At 49.0% G+C, this 21708-nt stretch overlaps 1 protein-coding gene across 2 annotated transcripts in view; it reads right to left on the bottom strand.

The window, feature by feature from the left end:
• Positions 1-21708, bottom strand: part of pbk (PDZ binding kinase) — a 64860-nt gene that overhangs the window by 14718 nt on the left and 28434 nt on the right. For both annotated transcript variants that reach the window (XM_072499469.1, XM_072499470.1), the window contains exons 4-5: positions 18007-18149; positions 2620-2789 (exon numbers count right to left, since the gene is read on the bottom strand). In XM_072499469.1, coding sequence (XP_072355570.1) covers positions 2620-2789; positions 18007-18149 — 313 coding nt within the window. The remainder of the gene's footprint in view (positions 1-2619; positions 2790-18006; positions 18150-21708) is intronic.

Below are 21708 nucleotides of genomic sequence, written 5' to 3'. Positions count from 1 at the left end.
GTGAAATCCAAAGAGCTAATTTCATAGCTCTTTTAAAGAGCTGGCAAATGCACATTAGGCTGAATGTTTTGACAACAAGTAATAGGAGTCCTAGAGCATATGACCCATTGAGCCCAGTGCATCATTCATCGTGATCATGGTTGATGCTCTGTTTCAACTGCACCCCATGTCCTCAGACCCCCTGTAACATCAATAATATGCCTATCACAGTTGTATATTGCAAGTTCTGAGCATTTTGTTATATTGCTGCCTGCAGTTGAGCATGTTAGTCTTACTCGGTGCAATACATATCAATCATAAATTTATTCAACGATGGAGCATCCACAACAGTCTGGGATAGAGAATTCCAAAGATTTGCAACTGAGTGAAGACATTTCTCTTCATCTCCGTTCTAAATTCAGCTCTTTATCCTGAAATTAGCCCCTTATTTTAGATTTTTCATCTGTCATCGCCGTCCCTGCTGCATCGTGTCTCTTTTCTGCTTACCAATTGTCTGCCATCAGGACAAAAAATTCATAGTTTTGAACATTTCTGCTATAAGGAAAACTACCCCATGTAAGTGAATTATTTTTCATCCTTCGTACCATTCTAATAAATCTCTACACCCTTTAAGGCCATTTCATACTTTCTAAAATCTGGTGCCCAAGATTGGCCAGTTTCTATGATTCTAACTTGAAATAATCAAGCAACTTAATCACTACGCTAGAGATGGGTGAGAGTTTTGACAGCATTTGACAAAGCATGGTTCAATAAGCCCTAATAAAAGTGGTCATAAAATTGAACTGGAAGGCAGCACAGTGGTTAGCACTGCTGGAGTTTGCACATTCTCCCCTTGTTTGCGTGGGTTTCACCCCCACAACCCAAAGATGTGCAGGTTAGGCGGATTGGCCATGATAAATTGCCCCTTAATTGGAAAAAATGAATTGGGTTCTCTAAATTTATTTTTAAAAATCACTACTGCCTCACGACGCCGAGGACCCAGGTTCGACCCCGGCCCGGGTCACTGTCCATGTGGAGTTTGCACATCCTCACCGTGTCTGCGTGGGTCTCACCCCCACAACCCAAAAAGATGTGCAGGGTAGGTGAATTGGCCACTCTAAATTTGCCCCTTCATTGGGGGAAAAAAAAGAATTGAGTACTCTAAAATTTTTTTTTTTTTTATAAAAGAAATTGAACCGGGGAAATCGCTCCACCGACTGGAGTCATCCCTAACAGAAAGAAAGAGGCTTGCCGTCATTAAGGTCAATCATCTCAGTCCCAAGACATCGCTGCAGTAGATCCTCAGGGCAGTGTGCTAGGCCCAACCAATTTGACCATTTTTCCATTGCCCCTTGGTGCCCAAGGATGCGCAGGAAAGATGGGGTTACAGGGAGAGGGCGACGAGTGGGCAGAGATCGGGTGCTCTTTCAGAGGGTTGGTGTGGGCTTGAAGGACCGAATGGCCTCCTTTTGCACTGTAGGGATTCTATGGATATGGTCAAAGTGAAGGAACCATTGATTATTGTAATGTTCAGTTCCAATCGCAACTCCTCAGATCCAAGACACTCCGTACTTGCATGCAGCAAAGACCTGGACAACATTCAAGCCTGGGCTAATGATTGGCAAATAATATTCACACCATACAAGTGCTAGGCAATGACTACGTTCAAGAGAGAAAATCCAACCATTTTTCTTTGATGTTTGACAACATCACTGAATTCCCCCCCCCCCCACCAAACTATGAACATTCTTGGTGCGTTCCCCAAACGTACCTGGTCTATCCATTTCATACTGTGGTTACAAGTGTAGGTCGAGATTGGGAATTATGTGCCAGATCTCTCACCCAAATCTCCAAAGCCTTGTCCACAGGGCAAGAATATGATTCATAAGGGCAGCACGGTGGCGCAGTAGCTAGCATGCTGCCTCACGGCACCAAGGTCCCAGGTTCAATCCCGGCTCTGGGTCACTGTCCGTGTGGAGTTTGCACATTCTCCCTGTTTGCGTGGGTTTCGCCCCCACAACATTTGCAGGGTAGGTGTTAGCCATGCTAAATTGCCCCTTAATTGGAAAATAATTATTGGTACTCTAAATATGATTCATATTCTTCACTTGCCTCAATGAATATAACTCCAATATTCAAAAAGTTCAACACCATCCAGGATAAAGCAGCTTGTTTGATTGGCACTCTACCACTACCATAAACATTCACTTCCCTCTGCCACAGGCTTACTCTAGTTGCATTGTACACCCTCAACAAGATATGTTGCAGCACTCACCAAGGCTACTTCAACACCACATTCCAAAACTGTAACCTCAACCATCTAGAACAAGGACAGCTGGTACTGTACTGTAGTGTTCTGCACTGTAAATTCTATGATTCTATGATAAGGACACCGTCTTCAACTTGGCCTCCAAGTCCCTCAACATGCTGACTTGAAAAAATTATCAATGGTCTTTCACTGTCACTGGGTCAAAATCCTGGAACTCCCTTCCTAACAGCACCGTGGTTATACTTATATCACACGACTGCAGTAGTTCAAAAAGGCAATTCGCCACCAACTTCTCCAGGGAAGTTGGGGATGAGAAAATAAATGCTGGCATTTGCCAGCAATACCCATGAATGAATATTTTAAAAAACTACCTTCAATCCATTAGCCACATGCAAAGCTACTTTAAGGATGGTAGAAGCAGGAAAAGGTCCTTTGACATTTTCATTCCTTTCTTCTATCAGATCATTCAGAGACTTCTCTCCTCCAAACTCCATAGCCAGACACGGAGTCCCATCATTTGTTTTAACAAAAGCTCTGTATCCTAGACAAATTTCCAGGGAAAATATAAAGAGAAGAATGTTAGAATTGCTAGTTTCTTCTGGACAAAGTTCATAAAAAGTGAAACTTCAAAGTTTATATCTATAATTATGCATAATAGTTTTTTGTTATAACAAAGATAACATGGAAATGTTTCAAAACGAGGCATGGAAATGTCAATTCAAAAGGTACCAGAAAGGACTAATGCCTGAACTTACTTAGCAGCTTAGAACATCAAAAAGGTACCAAGCATTTTGCTTTTCAAGTGCGGTTACTGTCACATATAGGCAGATTGACCAGCCAGAAAAATCCCAAACAGATTAAGTAATAGTTATGACAGTATGGTGGAAGCAGATTCAATCATGACTTTCTATTGAGAATTGGATAATTACCTGAAGAAAACAAAAACTGGCTGAGCTAGAATGGTTATAGCACAGGAGTCCATTTAGCCCATTGTGTTTGTGCTAGCTCTCTGCAACGGCAATGCATCTAATGTTCCTCAGAATAATAGTGACGAGGCCCTTCAGCCCATCGAGTCTGCACCGACGCATGAAAAACACCTAACCTAGCTTCCTTTTTTTAAAAAAAATAATTTTTATTCGGGTTTTCATAAAATATCAACAACAGAATGAAAAAGAAACCCAATAGAATTAAATACAGAACAAAGTAAAACAACCCCCGTGCCCCCTCCCCCCTATACATAAATAATAAATCAACACCTCGAGTTAACATAAAACAAACATAGCAAATATATACACCACCTCAGATCCCCCAGGGTAAATAAACAAACCCCCCCCCCCCGGGTTGCTGCTGCTGCCATTGACCAATGTCTATCGTTCTGCCAGGAAGTCCAAGAACGGTTGCCACCGCCTAAAGAACCCTTTTACCGATCCCCTTAAGGCGAATTTCACCCTCTCCAGTTTAATAAACCCCGCCATATCGTTGATCCAGGATTCCACGCTTGGGGGCCTCACATCCCTCCACTGACGAAGAATCCTTCGCTGGGCTACCAGGGACGCAAAGGTCAGAATACCGGCCTCTTTCGCCTCCTGCACTCCCAGCTCCCCTGCAACCCCAAATATTGCGAGCCCACAGCCCGGCTTGACCCTGGATCCTACCACCCCCGACACCATCCTCGCTACGCCCTTCCAAAATTCCTCCAGTGCTGGGCATGCCCAGAACATATGGGTGTGATTTGCTGGGCTCCCTGAGTACCTAACACACCTGTCCTCTCCCCCAAAGAACCGGCTCATCCTTGTCCTGGTCATGTGTGCCCTGTGCAGCACCTTGAACTGTATGAGGCTGAGCCTCGCGCACGAAGAGGAAGAGATCACCCTCCCTAGGGTATCTGCCCACGTCCCCTCTTCGATCTCTCCCAACTCCTCCTCCCACTTACCTTTCAACTCCACCACCGAGGCCTCCTCCTCCTGCATCACTTGGTAAGTTTCCGAGATCTTCCCCACTCCCACCCCCCCCCCTCCCCCCGAGAGCACCCCGTCATGTCCTGTGCGTGGCAGCAGCCGTGGGAAGCCCACCACTTGCCGCCTGGCAAATGCCCTTGCCTGTAAATATCTGAAGGTGTTCCTGGGGGGGGGGGGGGGGGAAAGAGAGCCCATACTTCTCCTCCAGTTCAACCAGTCTCGCAAACTTCCCATCCACAAACAGGTCCCCCAACGTTCGTATCCCTGCCCTGTGCCACCCCAAAGACCCTCCATCTGTTCTCCCTGGGACAAACCGGTGGTTCCCCTATATTGGGGTCCACACTGAGGCCCCAACTTCCCCCCTGTGCCGCCTCTATTGCCCCCAGGTTTTGAGGGTAGCCGCCACTACCGGGCTCGTGGTATACCTCATTGGAGGGAGCGGCAGCGGCGCCGTTGCCAGCGCCTCCAGACTCGTACCCTCACAAGACGCCGTCTCCAGCCTCTTCCATGCAGCCCCCTCCATCACCCACTTGCGCACCATCGCCGCATTGACGGCACAGTAGTACCCACAGAGATTGGGCAGTGCCAGTCCCCCCATCCCTACTCCGCTCCAGGAACCCCTTCTCACCCTCGGAGTCCCTCGCGCCCACACAAACCCCATTATGCTCCTGTTGACCCGCCTAAAGACGACCTTCGGGATAAACATGGGGAGGGACTGGAAAACGAACAAAAACCTTTGGAGCACCGTCATCTAAACTGACTGCACCCTACCCGCCAGGGACAGCGGCAACGCGTCCCACCTCTTGAACTCCTCCTCCATTTGCTCCACCAGCCTTGTGAAATTAAGCCTATGCAGGGCCCCCCCAGCTCCTGGCCACCTGGACCCCCAAGTACCTGAAGCTCCTATCAGCCCTTTTTAGTGGGAGCTCGCCAATCCCCCTCTCCTGGTCCCCTGGGTAACCAAGTACAACTCGCTCTTCCCCATGTTGAGCTTGTACCCGGAGAAATCCCCGAACTCCCTGAGGATCCTCATTACCTCCAGCATTCCCCCCACCGGGTCCGCCACATATAGCAGCAAGTCGTCCGCATAGAGTGACACCCTATGCTTCTCCCCGCCCCGCACCAACCCCCTCCAGTTCCTCGACTCCCTCAGTGCCATAGCCAGTGCGAACAGCAGGGGGGGGACAGGGGACACCCCTGCCTCGTCCCTCGATGCAACCGAAAGTACTCAGACCTCCTCTTGTTCGTGGCCACACTCGCCATCGGGACCTCGTACAACCTAACCCACCTGACAAACCCCTCCCCAAACCCGAACCGCTTCAGCACCTCCCACAAGTACCCGCACTCTACCCTATCGAAGGCCTTCTCAGCGTCCAACGCCACCACTATCTCCGCCTCCCCTCCGGCATCATAATAACGTTCATGAGCCTCCGCACATTCGCGTTCAACTGCCTCCCATTCACGAATCCCGTCTGGTCTTCATGGATCACCTGCGACACAATCCTCAATTCTCGTGGCTAAAACCTTCGCCAGCACCTTGGCATCTACATTTAACAACAAAATCGGCCAAAAGACCCACACTGCAGGGGATCCTTGTCCTGCTTCAGGATCAAGATCAATGCCCGGGACATCATCGGGGGCAAAGCCACCCCCCCCCCCCCCTTCCCTCATTGAAGGTCCTAACTAGCAACGGGCCCAACAGGTCCACATAATTCTTGTAGAATTCGACCGGGAAACCGTCCGGCCCCGGTGCCTTCCCCGCCTGCATGCTCCCTATCCCTTTGGCCAGCTCCTCCAGCCCAATAGTGGCCCCCAATCCCGCTACCAGTCCCTCCTCCACCTTTGGAAACATCTCTTGGTCCAGAAAGCGGCCCATCCCTCCCTCCCTCCTCCCTGGGGGCTCGGACCAATATAATTCCTCGTAAAAGTCCCTGAAGACCCCATTGATGTCAACCCCACTCCGTACCACACTCCCTCCCCTATCCTTAACTCCCCCGATCTCCCTAGCTGCGTCTCACTTCCGAAGCTGATGAGCCAGCATCCGACTTTCCTTTTCCCCATACTCATAAATAGGAAGGCCTTCCTCCACTGCACCTCCGCCTTCCTGGTGGTCAACAGGTCGAATTCGGACTGGAGGCTACGCCTCTTCCTCAACAGTTCCTCCTCCGGCACCTCCGCATACCTCCTGTCTACCCTCACCATCTCCCCCACCCGCCTCTCCCTCCTCTCCTTGTGGGCCCTAATTGAGATCAGCTCTCCCCTAACCACCGCCTCCCATACCATCCCCACTCGGACTTCCCCGTTATCGTTGGCCTCCAGGTATCACTCTATGCTTCCTCGGACCCGTTCACTCACCTCCTCGTCTGCCAACAGCCCCACCTCCAAGCGCCACAACGGGCGCTGGTCCCTCTCCTCCCCCAGCTCTAGGTCTACCCAATGCAGGGCGTGATCCTAAATGGCTATCGCCGAGTACTCGGTATCCTCTACTCTCGCTATCAGCGCCCTACTCATAATAAAGAAGTCGATCCGGGAATAAGCCTTATGAACATGCGAGAAGAATGAAAATTCCCTAGCCCCCGGCCTTACAGATCTCCAAGGGTCCACCCCTCCCATCTGATCCATAAACCCCCTCAGCACCTTAGCCGCCGCCGGCTTCCTACCCGTCCTAGACCTGGAGCGATCTAGTGCCGGATCCAACACCGTGTTAAAGTCTCCCCCCATTATCAGGCCCCCCACTTCCAAGTCCGGGATCCGACCCAACATGCGCCGCATAAAACCCGCATTGTCCCAGTTCGGGGCATACATATTGACCAGCACCACCCTCTCCCCTTGCAGCTTACCACTTACCATTACATACCTGCCGCCATTGTCTGTCACAATGCTCGACACCTCGAACGACACCCTTTCCCACCAAGATCACCACCCCCCGATTTTTGGCATCCAACCCAGAGTGAAACACCTGACCTACCCACCCTTTCCTCAATCTCACCTGGTCTGCCACCTTCAGGTGTGTCTCCTGGAGCATGACCACATCCGCCTTCAGGTGCGCGAACACCCGGGCCCGCTTGACCGGCCCGTTCAGTCCCCTTACATTCCAGGTTATCAGCCGGATCAGGGGACTACCTGCCTCCCTCACCCGCCGACTAGCCATAACCCCTCCTCGGCTCGCCACGCGCCCGCACCCCATGCCCAGCCCGTTCCCCACGGCGGCAGACCCCCTTCCCAACCTCCTCCACTCGCTCCTGCTCCCCCTTGACCATAGCAGCAGCAACCCGGTTCTCTCTCTCCTCCCCCCACCCACCCCCAGCTAGGATCCCTCTTAGCTGCTGTACTCCCTCCATTGCACTCCCACAAGTCAGCTGACTCCTGCTGACCCCGGCTACTCCTGCCTCTCCTTCGACTCCTCCCATTGTGGGACATACTCAACACCCCCATTACGACTCCTCCCATTGTGGGACATACCCAACACTTCCATTACCCATCCACAGGCTCTCCGCCTCCCCCTTCCATCCCAAGCGCGAGAAACAACCCTCGCTTCCCCGCCCCCTCCAGCACGAGAAAAAGCCCACGCTTTCCACCTGCCCCACCCCGCCACCTCGGATGCCGCTCCTTTTACAGGCCCAGTCCCCTCACCCCCGACTCGGGCCTTCCCCTCCCCCGTGGGGCCCCATTCCCCCCTACCGGCCATCCACACCTACTCCATTTACTTACCCCCCCTCCAAGAGCCCACCTGACAGACCCAACCAAAACAGTGCCCAACCCACCCTCATCAAACCAAGCAGAAATAAGAGCAAAGAACCCCCCCTCAAAGTGCAACACCCCAACAGCAATCCCCGGACACCCATCCCGACCCTCCGTTTGTGTCCAGCTTCTTCGACTGAACAAATGCCCATGCCTCCTCCGGAGACTCAAAATAATGGTGCCGATCCTTGTAGGTGACCCACAGGCGCGCCGGCTGCAGCATGCCAAACTTCACCCCCTTTCTGTGCAGCACTTCCTTCGCCCGATTGTACCCGGCCCTCTTCTTCGCCACCTCCGCACTCCAGTCCTGGTATATTCGAACCTCCGCGTTCTCCCACCCGCTGCTCCTCTCTTTCTTGGCTAACCTGAGCACACACTCCCAATCAGCGAACCGATAAAATCGCACCAGCACCGCCCGCGACGGCTCGTTAGCCTTGGGCCTCCTTGCCAGCACTCTATGGGCCCCTTCCAGTTCCAGATGCCCCTGGAAGGACCCCGCTCCCATCAGCGAGTTTAGCATGGTGACCACATAGGCCCCCACGTCCGACCCCTCCAGCCCCTCCGGGAGGCCCAGAATCCGCAAATTCTTCCGCCTCGACCGATTCTCCATCTCCTCGAACCGTTCCTGTCATTTCTTGTGGAGCGCCTCGTGCTCCTCCACCTTTACCGCAAGGCCCAAGATCTCATCCTCGATGTCGGAGACCTTTTATCAGTCCTCGCGGATCGCCACCCCCTGGGCCGTCTGGGTCTCCAGCAGCTTGTCGATAGAAGCCTTCATCGGCTCCAGCAGGTCTGCTTTAATCTCCCTGATGCAGCGCTGGATAACCTGCTGCTGCTCCTGTGCCCACTGCATCCACGCTGCCTGGTCCCCGCCCGCCGCCATTTTGCTCTTCTTCCCTCGCACCTTCTTTGGGTTCACCACCACCTTTTTAGTCGCCCCGCTCCTGGTCCAAGCCATACACTGTCGGGAACTATTGCAATCTCCTTCCTACACGGGGAAACGTCGAAAAATTCCGTTGCGGACCCTGAAAAAGAGCCCAAAAGTCCGTTTTTAGCGGGAGCTGCCGATGTGCGACTTAGCTCCGCATAGCCGCAACCGGAAGTACTGACCTACCTTCCTAATCCCATTTCCCAACACTTGAAGGTGTACCTGAGCTAGAGACCCTAGCTGTTCGAGTGAAGACAAGCATCCAGCAGAGGGCAGTAGAGCGGAGCTGCTGCAAGGGAAATTTGCATACCTCCGTTGTGGTCACCCTAACTTGAAGGTGTACCTGAGCTAGAGACCCTAGCTGTCTGAGTGAAGACAAGCATCCAGCAGAGGGCAGTAGAGCGGAGCTGCTGATTGGCTGTTGCAAGGGAAATTTGCACACCTCCGTTGTGGTCACCCTAACTTGAAGGTAGTTTGTGGAGGAGCTGTTGTCAAGTGACACTTAAACCCAATACACTTCTTCAGTGTTTCCCTCCCGACCCCCTCCTCTAACCCAAAAAAAACCAACCGCTGTAAAGATCAAGAGGAAGGCTCGAGGTCAGGTAGAAGTAGAAAGAAGTTGAACCGTGACGCCACAGCCTGCAGGTAAGGGATTGGCTGGTGACTGGTGTCCCTGCTGATTTCATCAGTGGGAAGTGCACCCATCTCCAGCTCCTCACAAACCGCGTTAGGGAACTGGAGCTGGATGAACTTTGGATCATTCGGGAGGCAGAGGTGGTCATAGATAGAAGCTTCAGGGATGTAGTTACTCCGAAGAATAAAGATAGATGGATGACGGTGAGAGGGGCTGGAGGAAGCAGTCAGTACAGGGATCCCCTGTGGTCGTTCCCCTTAGTAACAAGTATACCGCTTTGGATACTGTTTTGGGGGGGGGGGGGGGGGGGGGGGGGGAAGACTTACCAGGGGTAAGCCATGGGGTGCAGGTCTCTGGCACAGAGTCTGTCCCTGTTGCTCAGAAGGGCGGGGGGGGGGGGGGGAAAGAGGAGTAGAGCATTAGTCATTGGAGACTCCATAGTTAGGGGATAGATAGGAGATTCTGTGGGAACGAGAGAGACTCGCGGTTGGTGTTGCCTCCCAGGTGCCAGGGTGCGTGATGTCTCGGATCGTGTTTTCGGGATCCTTAAGGGGGAGCAGCCCCATGTCGTGGTCCACATAGATACCAACGACATAGGTAGGAAAAGGGATAAGGATGTAAGGCAGGAAATCAGGGAGCCAGGGTGGAAACTTAGATCTAGGAGAAACAGAGTTATTATCGCTGGATTGTTACCCCTGCCATGTGATAGAGAGACGAGGAATAGGGAAAGAGGGAAGTTGAACGCATGGCTATAGGGATGGTGCAGGAGGGAGGGTTTCAGATTTCTGGATAATTGGGGCTCATTCTGGGGTCGGTGGGACCTCTACAGACGGGATGGTCTACACCTGGACCAGAGGGGTACCAATATCCTGGGGGGGCAATTTGCAATGCTTTTTGGGAGGGTTTAAACTAATTCAGCAGGGGCTTGGGAACCTGAATTGTAGCTCCAGTATATAGGAGGTTGAGAGTAGTGAGGTCATGAGTAAGGTTTTAAAGTTGCAGGAGTGTGCAGGCAGGCAGGTGGTTTAAAGTGTGTCTTCTTCAATGCCAGGAGCATCCGGAATAAGGTGGGTGAACTTGCGGCATGGGTTGGCACCTGGGACTTCGATGTTGTGGCCATTTCGGAGACATGGATAGAGCAGGGACAGGAATGGTTGTTGCAGGTACCGGGGTTTAGATATTTCAGTAAGCTCAGGGAGGGTGGTAAAAGAGGGGGAGGGGTGGCATTGTTAGTCAAGGACAGTATTATGGTGGCAGAAAGGACGTTTGATGAGGACTCATCGATTAAGGTGGTATGGGCTGAGGTTAGAAACAGGAAAGGAGAGGTCACCCTGTTAGGGGTTTTCTATAGGCCTCTGAAAAGTTCCAGAGATGTAGAGGAAAGGATTGCAAAGATGATTCTGGATAGGAGCGAAAGCAACAGGGTAGTTGTTATGGGCGACTTTATCGTTCCAAATATTGACTGGAAACGCTGTAGTTAGAATACTTTAGATGGGTCCGTTTTTGTCCAATGTGTGCAGTAGGGTTTCCTGACACAGTATGTAGATAGGCCAACGAAAGGCGAGGCCGTATTGGATTTGGTATTGGGTAATGAACCAGGACAGGTGTTAGATTTGGAGGACGGTGAGCACTTTGGTGATAGTAACCACAATTCGATTACGTTTACTTTAGTGATGGAAAGGGATAGGTATATACCGCAGGGCAAGAGTTATATCTGGGGGAAAGGCAATTATGATGCGATGAGGCAAGACTTAGGATGCATCAGATGGAGAGGAAAACTGCAGGGGATGGGCACAATGGAAATGTGGAGCTTGTTCAAGGAACAGCTACTGCATGTCCTTGATAAATATGTACCTGTCAGGCAGGGAGGAAGTGGTCGAGCAAGGGAACCGTGGTTTACTAAGGCAGTCGAAACACTTGTCAAGAGGAAGAAAGAGGCCCACCCTGGAGAATGGACATGGGACTAATGGCAGATGAGGGGGTGTGTCTAAGGGTGAGGGGGTGCATTGAAAAGTACTTGGAACTCAATGATAATGGGGAGGTCCAGGTGGGAGTGGTCTGGGAGGCGCTGAAGGCGGTGGTTAGAGGGGAGCTGATATCAATAAGGGCACATAAAGGGAAGCAGGAGAGTAAGGAACGGGAGCGGTTGCTGCAAGAACTTTTGAGGGTGGACAGACAATATGCGGAAGCACCGGAGGAGGGACTGTACAGGGAAAGGCAAAGGCTACATGTAGAATTTGACTTGCTGACTACAGGCACTGCAGAGGCACAATGGAGGAAGGCACAGGGTGTACAGTACGAATATGGGGAGAAGGCGAGCAGGTTGCTGGCACACCAATTGAGGAAAAGGGGAGCAGCGAGGGAAATAGGGGGAGTGAGGGATGAGGAAGGAGAGATGGAGCGGGGAGCGGAGAGAGTGAATGGAGTGTTCAAGACATTTTATAAAAAATTATATGAAGCTCAACCCCCGGATGGGAGGGAGAGAATGATGGGCTTCTTGGATCGGCTGGAATTTCCCAAGGTGGAAGAGCAGGAAAGGGTGGGACTGGGAGCACAGATCGAGGTAGAAGTGGTGGTGAAAGGAATTAGGAGCATGCAGACGGGAAAGGCCCCGGGACCGGATGGATTCCCAGTCGAATTCTATAGAAAATATGTGGACTTGCTCGCCCCGGTACTGATGAGGACCTTTAATGAGGCAAAGGAAAGGGGACAACTGCCCCCGACTATGTCTGAAGCAACGATATCGCTTCTCTTAAAGAAGGAAAAGGACCCGCTACAATGCGGGTCCTATAGACCTATTTCCCTCCTAAATGTAGATGCCAAGGTCCTGGCCAAGGTAATGGCAATGAGAATAGAGGAATGTGTCCCGGGGGTGGTCCACGAGGACCAAACTGGGTTTGTGAAGGGGAGACATCTGAACACGAATATACGGAGGTTGTTAGGGGTAATGATGATGGCCCCACCAGAGGGAGAAACGGAGATAGTAGTGGCGATGGATGCCGAGAAAGCATTTGATAGAGTGGAGTGGGATTATTTGTGGGAGGTGTTGAGGAGATTTGGTTTTGGAGAGGGGTATGTTAGATGGGTGCAGCTGTTGTATAGGGCCCCAGTGGCGAGCGTGGTCACGAATGGACGGGGATCTGCATATTTTCGGCTCCATAGAGGGAGAAGGCAGGGATGCCCTCTGTCCCCTTTATTGTTTGCACTGGCGATTGAGCCCCTGGCGATAGCGTTGAGGGGTTCCAAGAAGTGGAGGGGAGTACTTAGGGGAGGAGAAGAGCACCAGGTATCTTTGTATGCGGACGATTTGCTACTATACGTGGCGGACCCGGCGGAGGGGATGCCAGAAATAATGCGGATACTTGGGGAGTTTGGGGATTTTTCAGGGTATAAATTGAACATGGGGAAAAGTGAGTTGTTTGTGGTGCATCCAGGGGAGCAGAGTAGAGAAATAGAGGACCTACCGCTGAGGAAGGTAACAAGGGACTTTCGTTACCTGGGGATCCAGATAGCTAAGAATTGGGGCACATTGCATAGGTTAAATTTAACGCGGTTGGTGGAACAGATGGAGGAGGATTTCAAGAGATGGGATATGGTATCCCTGTCAATGGCAGGGAGGGTGCAGGCGGTTAAGATGGTGGTCCTCCCGAGATTCCTCTTTGTGTTTCAGTGCCTCCCGGTGGTGATCACGAAGGCTTTTTTAAAAAGGATTGAAAAGAGCATCATGGGTTTTGTGTGGGCCGGGAAGACCCCGAGAGTGAGGAAGGGATTCTTACAGCGTAGCAGGGATAGGGGGGGGCTGGCACTACCGAGCCTAAGTGAGTATTATTGGGCCGCTAATATTTCAATGGTGAGTAAGTGGATGGGAGAGGAGGAGGGAGCGGCGTGGAAGAGATTAGAGAGGGCGTCCTGTAGGGGGACTAGCCTACAGGCTATGGTGACAGCCCCATTGCCGTTCTCACCGAAGAACTACACCACAAGCCCGGTGGTGGTGGCTACACTGAAGATTTGGGGACAGTGGAGACGGCATAGGGGAAAGACTGGAGCCTTGGGGGGGTCCCCGATAAGAAACAACCATAGGTTTGCCCCGGGGGGGAATGGATGGGGGATATGGAATGTGGCAAAGAGCAGGAATAACGCAACTGAAAGATCTGTTTGTGGATGGGATGTTCGCGAGTCTGGGAGCGCTGACCGAGAAATATGGGTTGCCCCAAGGGAATGCATTCAGGTATATGCAACTGAGGGCTTTTGCGAGGCAACAGGTGAGGGAATTCCCGCAGCTCCCGACACAAGAGGTGCAGGACAGAGTGATCTCAAAGACATGGGTGGGGGATGGTAAGGTGTCAGATATATATAGGGAAATGAGGGACGAAGGGGAGACTATGGTAGATGAACTAAAAGGGAAATGGGAAGAAGAGCTGGGGGAGGAAATCGAGGAGGGGCTGTGGGCAGATGCCCTAAGCAGGGTAAACTCGTCGTCCTCGTGTGCCAGGCTAAGCCTGATTCAGTTTAAGGTATTACGCAGGGCACATATGACTGGAGCACGGCTCAGTAAATTTTTTGGGGTGGAGGATAGGTGTGCGAGGTGCTCGAGAAGCCCAGCGAATCATACCCATATGTTTTGGTCATGCCCGGCACTACAGAGGTTTTGGATGGGGGTGACAAAGGTGCTTTCAAAAGTAGTAGGAGTCCGGGTCGAACCAAGCTGGGGGTTGGCTATATTTGGGGTTGCACAAGAGCCGGGAGTGCAGGAGGCGAGAGAGGCCGATGTTTTGGCCTTTGCGTCCCTAGTAGCCCGGCGCAGGATATTGCTAATGTGGAAAGAAGCCAAGCCCCCGTGGGTGGAGACCTGGATAAATGACATGGCGGGGTTTATAAAGCTAGAGCGGATTAAGTTCGTCCTAAGGGGGTCGGCTCAAGGGTTCACCAGGCGGTGGCAACCGTTCGTCGAATACCTCGCAGAAAGATAGACGGAATGGGGAAAAAGGCAGCAGCAGCAGCCCAGGATCGGGGGGGGGGGGGGGGGGGGGGGGGGGAGACCAGAAGGACTCTCAGGGTTGTTAATACATACTGTATAGTATGTATAGGTCGTTGCTACAGATAATTATATATTGGACTGTTAAATTATATTTTTGGAGAGTGTTACTTGTGACAAGGCAGTTGCCAATTAGGGCTAGTTTTCATTTTTGTTATTTATTATTTATTCATTTTTTGTTTATAAAATAGGTCATTGTTATTTGTGTTGTTATAATATTGTGTAAAGGATGCACAATGTACTGTGTTGGTTGACCAAAAATTTTCAATAAAATATTTAATTAAAAAAAAAAAGAGGAAGAAAGAGGCTTATGTAAAGATGAGACATGAAGGTTCAGTAAGGGCGCTCGAGAGTTACAAGTTAGCTTGGAAGGACCTAAAGAGAGAGCTAAGAAGAGCCAGGAGGGTACATGAGAAGTCTTTGGCAGGTAGGATCAAGGATAACCCTAAAGCTTTCCATAGATATGTCAGGAATAAAAGAATGACTAGGGTCCAAGAGTAGGGCCAGTCAAGGACAGTAGTGGGAAGTTGTGCTTGGAGTCCGAGGAGATAGGATAGGTGCTAAATGAATATTTTTTGTCAGTATTCACACAGGAAAAAGACAATGCTGTCGAGGAGAATACTGAGATTCAGGCTACTAGACTAGAAGGGCTTGAGGTTCATAAGGAGGTGTTAACAATTCTGGAAAAGGTGAAAATAGATAAGTCCCCTGGGCCGGATGGGATTTATCCTAGGATTCTCTGGGAAGCTAGGGAGGAGATTGCTGAGCCTTTGGCTTTGATCTTTAAGTCATCTTTGTCAACAGGAATAGTGCCAGAAGACTGGAGGATAGCAAATGTTGTCCCCTTGTTCAAGAAGGGAAGTAGAGACAACCACGGTAACTATAGACAAGTGAGCCTTACTTCTGTTGTGGGCAAAATCTTGGAAAGGTTTATAAGAGATAGAGTGTATATCATCTGGAAAGGAATAATTTGATTAGACATAGTCAACACGGTTTCGTGAAAGGTAGGTTGTGCTTCACAAACCTTATTGAGTTCTTTGAGAAGGTGACCAAGCAGATGATTGAGGATAAAGCAATTGATGTAGTGTCTGTGGATTTCAGTAAAGCGTTTGATAAGGTTTCCCCACGGTAGGCTACTGCAGAAAATACGGAAGCATGGGATTCAGGGAGATTTAGCAGTTTGGATCAGAAATTGGCTAGCTGGAAGAAGACAAAGGGTGGTGGTTGATGGGAAGTTTTCAGGCTGGAGTCCAGTTGCGAGTGGTGTACAAGGATCTGTTTTGGGGCCACTGCGGTTTGTTATTTTTATAAATGACCCGGAGGAGGGCGTAGAAGGATGGGTGAGTAAATTTGCAGATGACACTAAAGTCGGTGGAGTTGTGGACAGTACGGAAGGATGTTACAAGTTACAGAGGGACATAGATAAGCTGCAGTGCTGGGCTGAAAGGTGGCAAATGGAGTTTAATGCAGAAAAGTATGGTGATTCATTTTGGAAGGAATAACAGGAAGACAGAGTACTGGGCTAATGGTAAGAATCTTGGCAGTGTGGATGAGCAGAGAGATCTCGGTGTCCATGTACATAGATCCCTGAAAGTTGTCACTCAGGTTGAGAGGGTTGTTAAGAAGGCGTACCGTGTGTTAGCTTTTATTGGTAGAGGGATTGAGTTTCGGAGCCATGAGGTCATGTTGTAGCTGTACAAAACTCTCGTGCAGCCGTATTTGGAGTATTGCGTGTAATTCTGGTCGCCGCATTATAGGAAGGATGTGGAAGCATTGGAAAGGGTGCAGAGGAGATTTACCAGAATGTTGCCTGGTATGGAGGGAAGATCTTATGAGGAAAGACTGAGGGACTTGAGGCTGTTTTCATTAGAGAGAAGGTTAAGAGGTGACTTAATTGAGGCATACAAGATGATCAGAGGATTGGATAGGGTGGACAGTGAGAGCCTTTTTCCTCGGATGGTGATGTCTAGCACGAGGGGACATAGCTTTAAATTGAGGGGTGATAGATATAAGACAGATGTCAGAGGTAGGTTCTTTACTCAGATAGTAAGGGTGTGAAATGCCCTGCCTGTAACAGTAGTGGACTCGCAAACACGAAGGGTATTCAAATGGTCATGGGATAGACATACTGACGATAAGGGAATAGTGTAGATGGGCTTTAGAGTGTTTCACAGGTCGGCGCAACATCGAGGGCCGAAGGGCCTGTACTGCGCTGTAATGTTCTATGGTCCATAGCTGTGAATGTTATGGCGTGCCAAGTGCTCTTCCAGGTACTTTTTAAAAGGATGCAAAGCAACCTGCCTCTACTACCCTCCCAGGCAGTGCATTCCTGACCGTCACCACACTCAGGATAAAAAACGTTTTTCCTCAAATCTCCCCTAAATCTCCTGCCCCTCACCTTGAACTTCTGTCACCTCATAACTGACCCTTCAGCTTATCGTAGAATCATAGAATTTACAGTGCAGAAGGAGGCCATTCGGCCCATCGAGTCTGCACCGGCTCTTGGAAAGAGCACCCTACCCAAGGTCCACACCTCCACCCTATCCCCATAACCCAGTAACCCCACCTTACACTAAGGGCAATTTTGGACACTATGGGCAATTTAGCATGGCCAATCCACCTAACCCGCACATCTTTGGACTGTGGGAGGAAACCGGAGCACCCGGAGGAAACCCACGCACACACGGGAGGATGTGCAGACTCCGCACAGACAGTGACCCAAGCCGGAATCAAACCTGGGACCCTGGAGCTGTGAAGCATTTGTGCTATCCACAAGGCTACCGTGCTGCCCACTATGTGAACAGTTGCTCCCTAGCCACCCTGTCCACGGTCCTGCAAATGTTTCTATTTCAGATAATGAACCAATTCTTTTGAAAGCCGTGAGTGAATCTGCCTCCAACACATTCTAAGGTAGTGCATTCCAGAGCCTAATCGCTAGTTGGGTAAAAAGCCATTCTCTACTTTCTATCAAGTAGTAATATGAAGTTTGTAAATCCTGACTGAGCAAACTGGATCCCCAATTTATGTTTCATCCAAAATAAATTGTCAGCATACTATATTGTACTTTTTGATGGTAATTCAAATAACACAGATGTAGAAACACTTCACACGCGTGAAAATTGTCAGCAAAACCTAAGTGGTAAGTAACCATTATGGATTTAGTAATGTTAATGCTGTTTGATTATAGATGGGTTACCACAACTTAATAATAACCTTTTATTGTCACAAGTATGAAGTTGCTGTTTGAGACTTTGTGTTTCACTGACAGAACAGTGCAAATACAGGTACCACGTGCATTACTAATTGGAACTATACAATTCATATATACATATAATTTCATATATTTGCAAGAAACCTTTTACAGTACTGATGCTAGTGAATAAAGGTTCACTTTCTCGGGGGTAAACCATTTAGTCAAGTTCTTTCCCTGATTTTTCAACAATTAAGTATAAATATACCTACCAACAATATTTGGATGCTCAATATCTTTCAGACGTATGGCTTCTTCCTGAAGTCGCTTCAGATAAACACTTTGCTGCCTCACATTACATTTAGCATTAATCTTTTTCACAGCCCATGGAGAACACGATTTACCTGTGGGGGATCTAAACATAAAATGGATTTTGAAAACAATATGACCACGATTATCATTGTTTTATGTTCTATTTCTTACTCAAATTCAGCCACAATAATAATCGCTTATTGTGTTCCATTTCTTACTCTAATTCAGCCACAATAACAATCACTTATTGTCAACTGCAAGTGTGTAGGGACAAATTTTATTTTTTCATATGTTATATTGTAAAATTTCACAGGCTCTTAACTCTGGAGAGTGGCCTCTGACCCTAAAAATCTAATATTGTTTGTATGTAAAATTTAAACAATACTTGCAGTTAAATGTTAAGTTTCATCCAAGGCCTAAGCAGGGAGACAAGCTATCCATCGGCAGCAGCTGAAATAGTTGAAGAAACCGACTTGAACGGGTCTTTGCTGTATTTGGGCTCAGCTAGTCCCTTTGATTAGCACATTAAAATTCAAACCTTCTCAGTGCAATCAGCACTGGAGTGCAACTTCAACTGAATAAGAGAGTTTGGTGAGTTGAGGGAGTTTGGTGAGAAGCGGAGGGAGATATTCCTTTGCTTTTTCTAACTTTTTCACCCTGGTCTTGCGCTTCTATAGTGGAGCTGTTTGGTGAGTATCTGGTAAATGGTCATGGTCTATTCTATTCCTAACCTTTAAAATAGTTCAGGAATTTGTATTGTTTAATAATTATATAAAAATAAATAATCGGGAAAATATAATTAATCAAAGACATAAGGTAGGACCAGTGATGTGTCATGCCTGCAGCATGTGGAAGCTCCTGGATACCAGTGTTAACCAGGACATGTGCACCTGCAGTAAATGTCTACAGCTTGAGAAGCTTTGGCTCAGTCATTGAGCTGGAGGCTAAGCTGTAGACACTGCAACACATCAGGGAGAGTGAGTTACTTGGATGCTTTGTATCAGAAAGCTGTCACACCCCTTAGAATAGGGTCTTCTGATTTGGATGGCAGTTAGGAACCGGATGGTCTGACTGCAGCTGAGGCAGCCAAGGGGATCAGAAGGCAGCAGTGCAGAGTGACAGCCTCTGAATGTCCAACAGGTTTGAGATACTTTCAGCTTGTTTGTATGAGTAGAAGCTGCAGGGTGGATGAGTTGACTGACCATGGCACTGTGGTACACAAAATAAAGTAGTTGTAGTAGGGGACAATATAGTAAGGAAGATTAACACAGTTCTCTGCAGCAAGGAGAAAGACTGCAGATGGCTATGTTGCCTGTCCGGTGCCAGGGCTTGGGACATTGCTCAGAACTGCAGAGCAACTTGCAATGGGAGGGGGAGGATCCAGTGGTCATAGCCTATGTAGGTACCAACAGCACAGATAGGATGAATAGGTGTTTCAGCATAGTCAGTATGAGGAGCTAGGCACCAAATTGGGAAATTACTCAAAGGTAATGTGAATATTGGCATAGAATAAGATTACTTGAGGGCGAGTGGATTTTAGTAAATTAAGGTAGAATTTGACCACGGTAGAGTGGGAAGAGCTACTTGTCGGGAAATCCACAGAAGAGCAGTGGGGGCTTTCAAAAAGGAAATGGGGAGAGGGTACAGGCTGAACATGTTCCGCCATGGTTGATAGGAACAAGTCAAAAGCCAGAGAACCATGGATGACCAGAGATATTCAGGATACGATGAGAGACCTATAAAGAAAGCAAATGCACATGGGATACAGGGTCAATTGATAAGAAAGATTCAGAATTGGTTTGATTGTAGGAGATAGAAGGCTCCTTCAGTGACTGGAAGCCAGTGTCCAACAACAGGGACCTGTGCTGGGTCCCCTATAATTCAACATTTATATAAACAACATAGGTGACTATATGGGGAGGTAGGATCAGTACGTTTGTGGATGTCACAAAGGATGCCAGTTTAACAGTGAGGTGGAGTGTCTTGGGTTACAGGAAGACAGACTGGATGGTCAAATGGGCAGATGGAACTTAACCCTAAAAATGTGAGGTGTTAAACTTTGGAAGGAGTAATTTGGCAAGGAAGTATTCAATGAACGGCATGACACGTAGTTCTGAGGAACAAAGGGACCGTGGCATGTTCATCCACAGATCTCCAGAGGCGGATGGGCAGGTTAATAGGGTGGTGAAAAAGGCACATGGGCCACTTGCCTTTATCAATCAAGGCATTAATTATAAAAGCAGGGAGGTCATGTTAGAGTTGTGTAGAACTTTGGTGCGGCCACAGCTAGAGCACTGTGCGCGGTTCTGGGCACCAGATCATGGCAAGGATGGGATTGCACTTTCTCAGGAAACCAAGGAAATTCAGCAATCCACATTAACTCTTACCAATTTTTACAGATGCACCATAGAAAGCATCCCAACTGGCTGCATCACAATCTAGTATAGCAACTGCTCAGCCCAAGACCGTAAGAAACTACAGAGTCTTGAACACAGCCCAGTCTATCATGCGAACACGCCCCCTCACCTACTAATTCTGTCTACACCCCCTCTGCCTTGGGAAAGCGGGCAGCATAACCAAAGACCCCTCCCACCCAGGTTATTCACTCTTCCAACTTCTTCCTTCGGGCATAAGATACAAAAGTCTTTGGGTGGCATGATGGCGCAGTGATTAGCACGGCTGCATCACAGCACCGACTTCTCAGATTCGATCCCAGCCCTGGGTCATTGTCCGTGTGGAGTTTGCACATCCTCCCCATGTCTGCTTGGGTCTCACCCCCACAACCCAAAAGATGTGCAGAGTAGGTGGATTGGCCATACTAAATTGCCCCTTAATTGCAAAATAAAATTGGATGCTCTAAATTTTTAGATACAAAGGTCTGAGAACACAAACGAGCAGATTCAAAACCAGCTTCTTCCCTGCTGTTACCAGACTGCTGAATGATTCCCTTATGGACTGATCTGATCTCATCACACATCATCTCGGAGTAGCACTGCATTCCTGTATGCTTCACCCGATGCCTGTGTCTATGCATTTACATTATGTATTTATGTAGGCACTGTTTTTTTTCATATATGGAATGATCTGTCTGGACTTTATGCAGAACAATACTTTCCACTGTACCTCGGTATAAGTGACAATAAAACAAATACAAGAAGAGGAATCGGGTACTCCAAATTTTTTTTTTTTTTTTAAATGATTTGTTTGAGTCCTAAAGTTAATCACACCTCAAAGTGATTATCAGAATTTGAATTATCAGAGATGTGTCAGAACACTAGCTATATGCTATATCACGTATTGGCTAGCGACAACAATGGAGGTACCCAAGCTGTATCACCGACTATGCGGTTGCCTAGAACATTCCGTTCAATTTGTAATACTGACTGCTATTCAATTTGTAATATTGACTGCTTGACAGTTAAATCACCAACACAGCCAATCTGTCAAGTTTGGAAGTTCCACGAGGAGGAACTCCATTTAATGGAGGGCAGCACGGTAGCATAGTGGATAGCACAATTGCTTCACAGCTCCAGGGTCTCAGGTTCGATTCCCGGCTTGGGTCACTGTCTGTGCGGAGTCTGCACGTCCTCCCTGTGTGCGCGTGGGTTTCCTCCGGGTGCTCCGGTTTCCTCCCACAGTCCAAAGATGTGCAGGTTAGGTGG

Source organism: Scyliorhinus torazame, chromosome 4, assembly GCF_047496885.1.
Source record: "Scyliorhinus torazame isolate Kashiwa2021f chromosome 4, sScyTor2.1, whole genome shotgun sequence".
NCBI lineage: Eukaryota > Metazoa > Chordata > Chondrichthyes > Carcharhiniformes > Scyliorhinidae > Scyliorhinus > Scyliorhinus torazame.
Note: the sequence above shows the minus strand (reverse complement) of the source record. Positions and strands in the feature narration are given on the sequence as shown.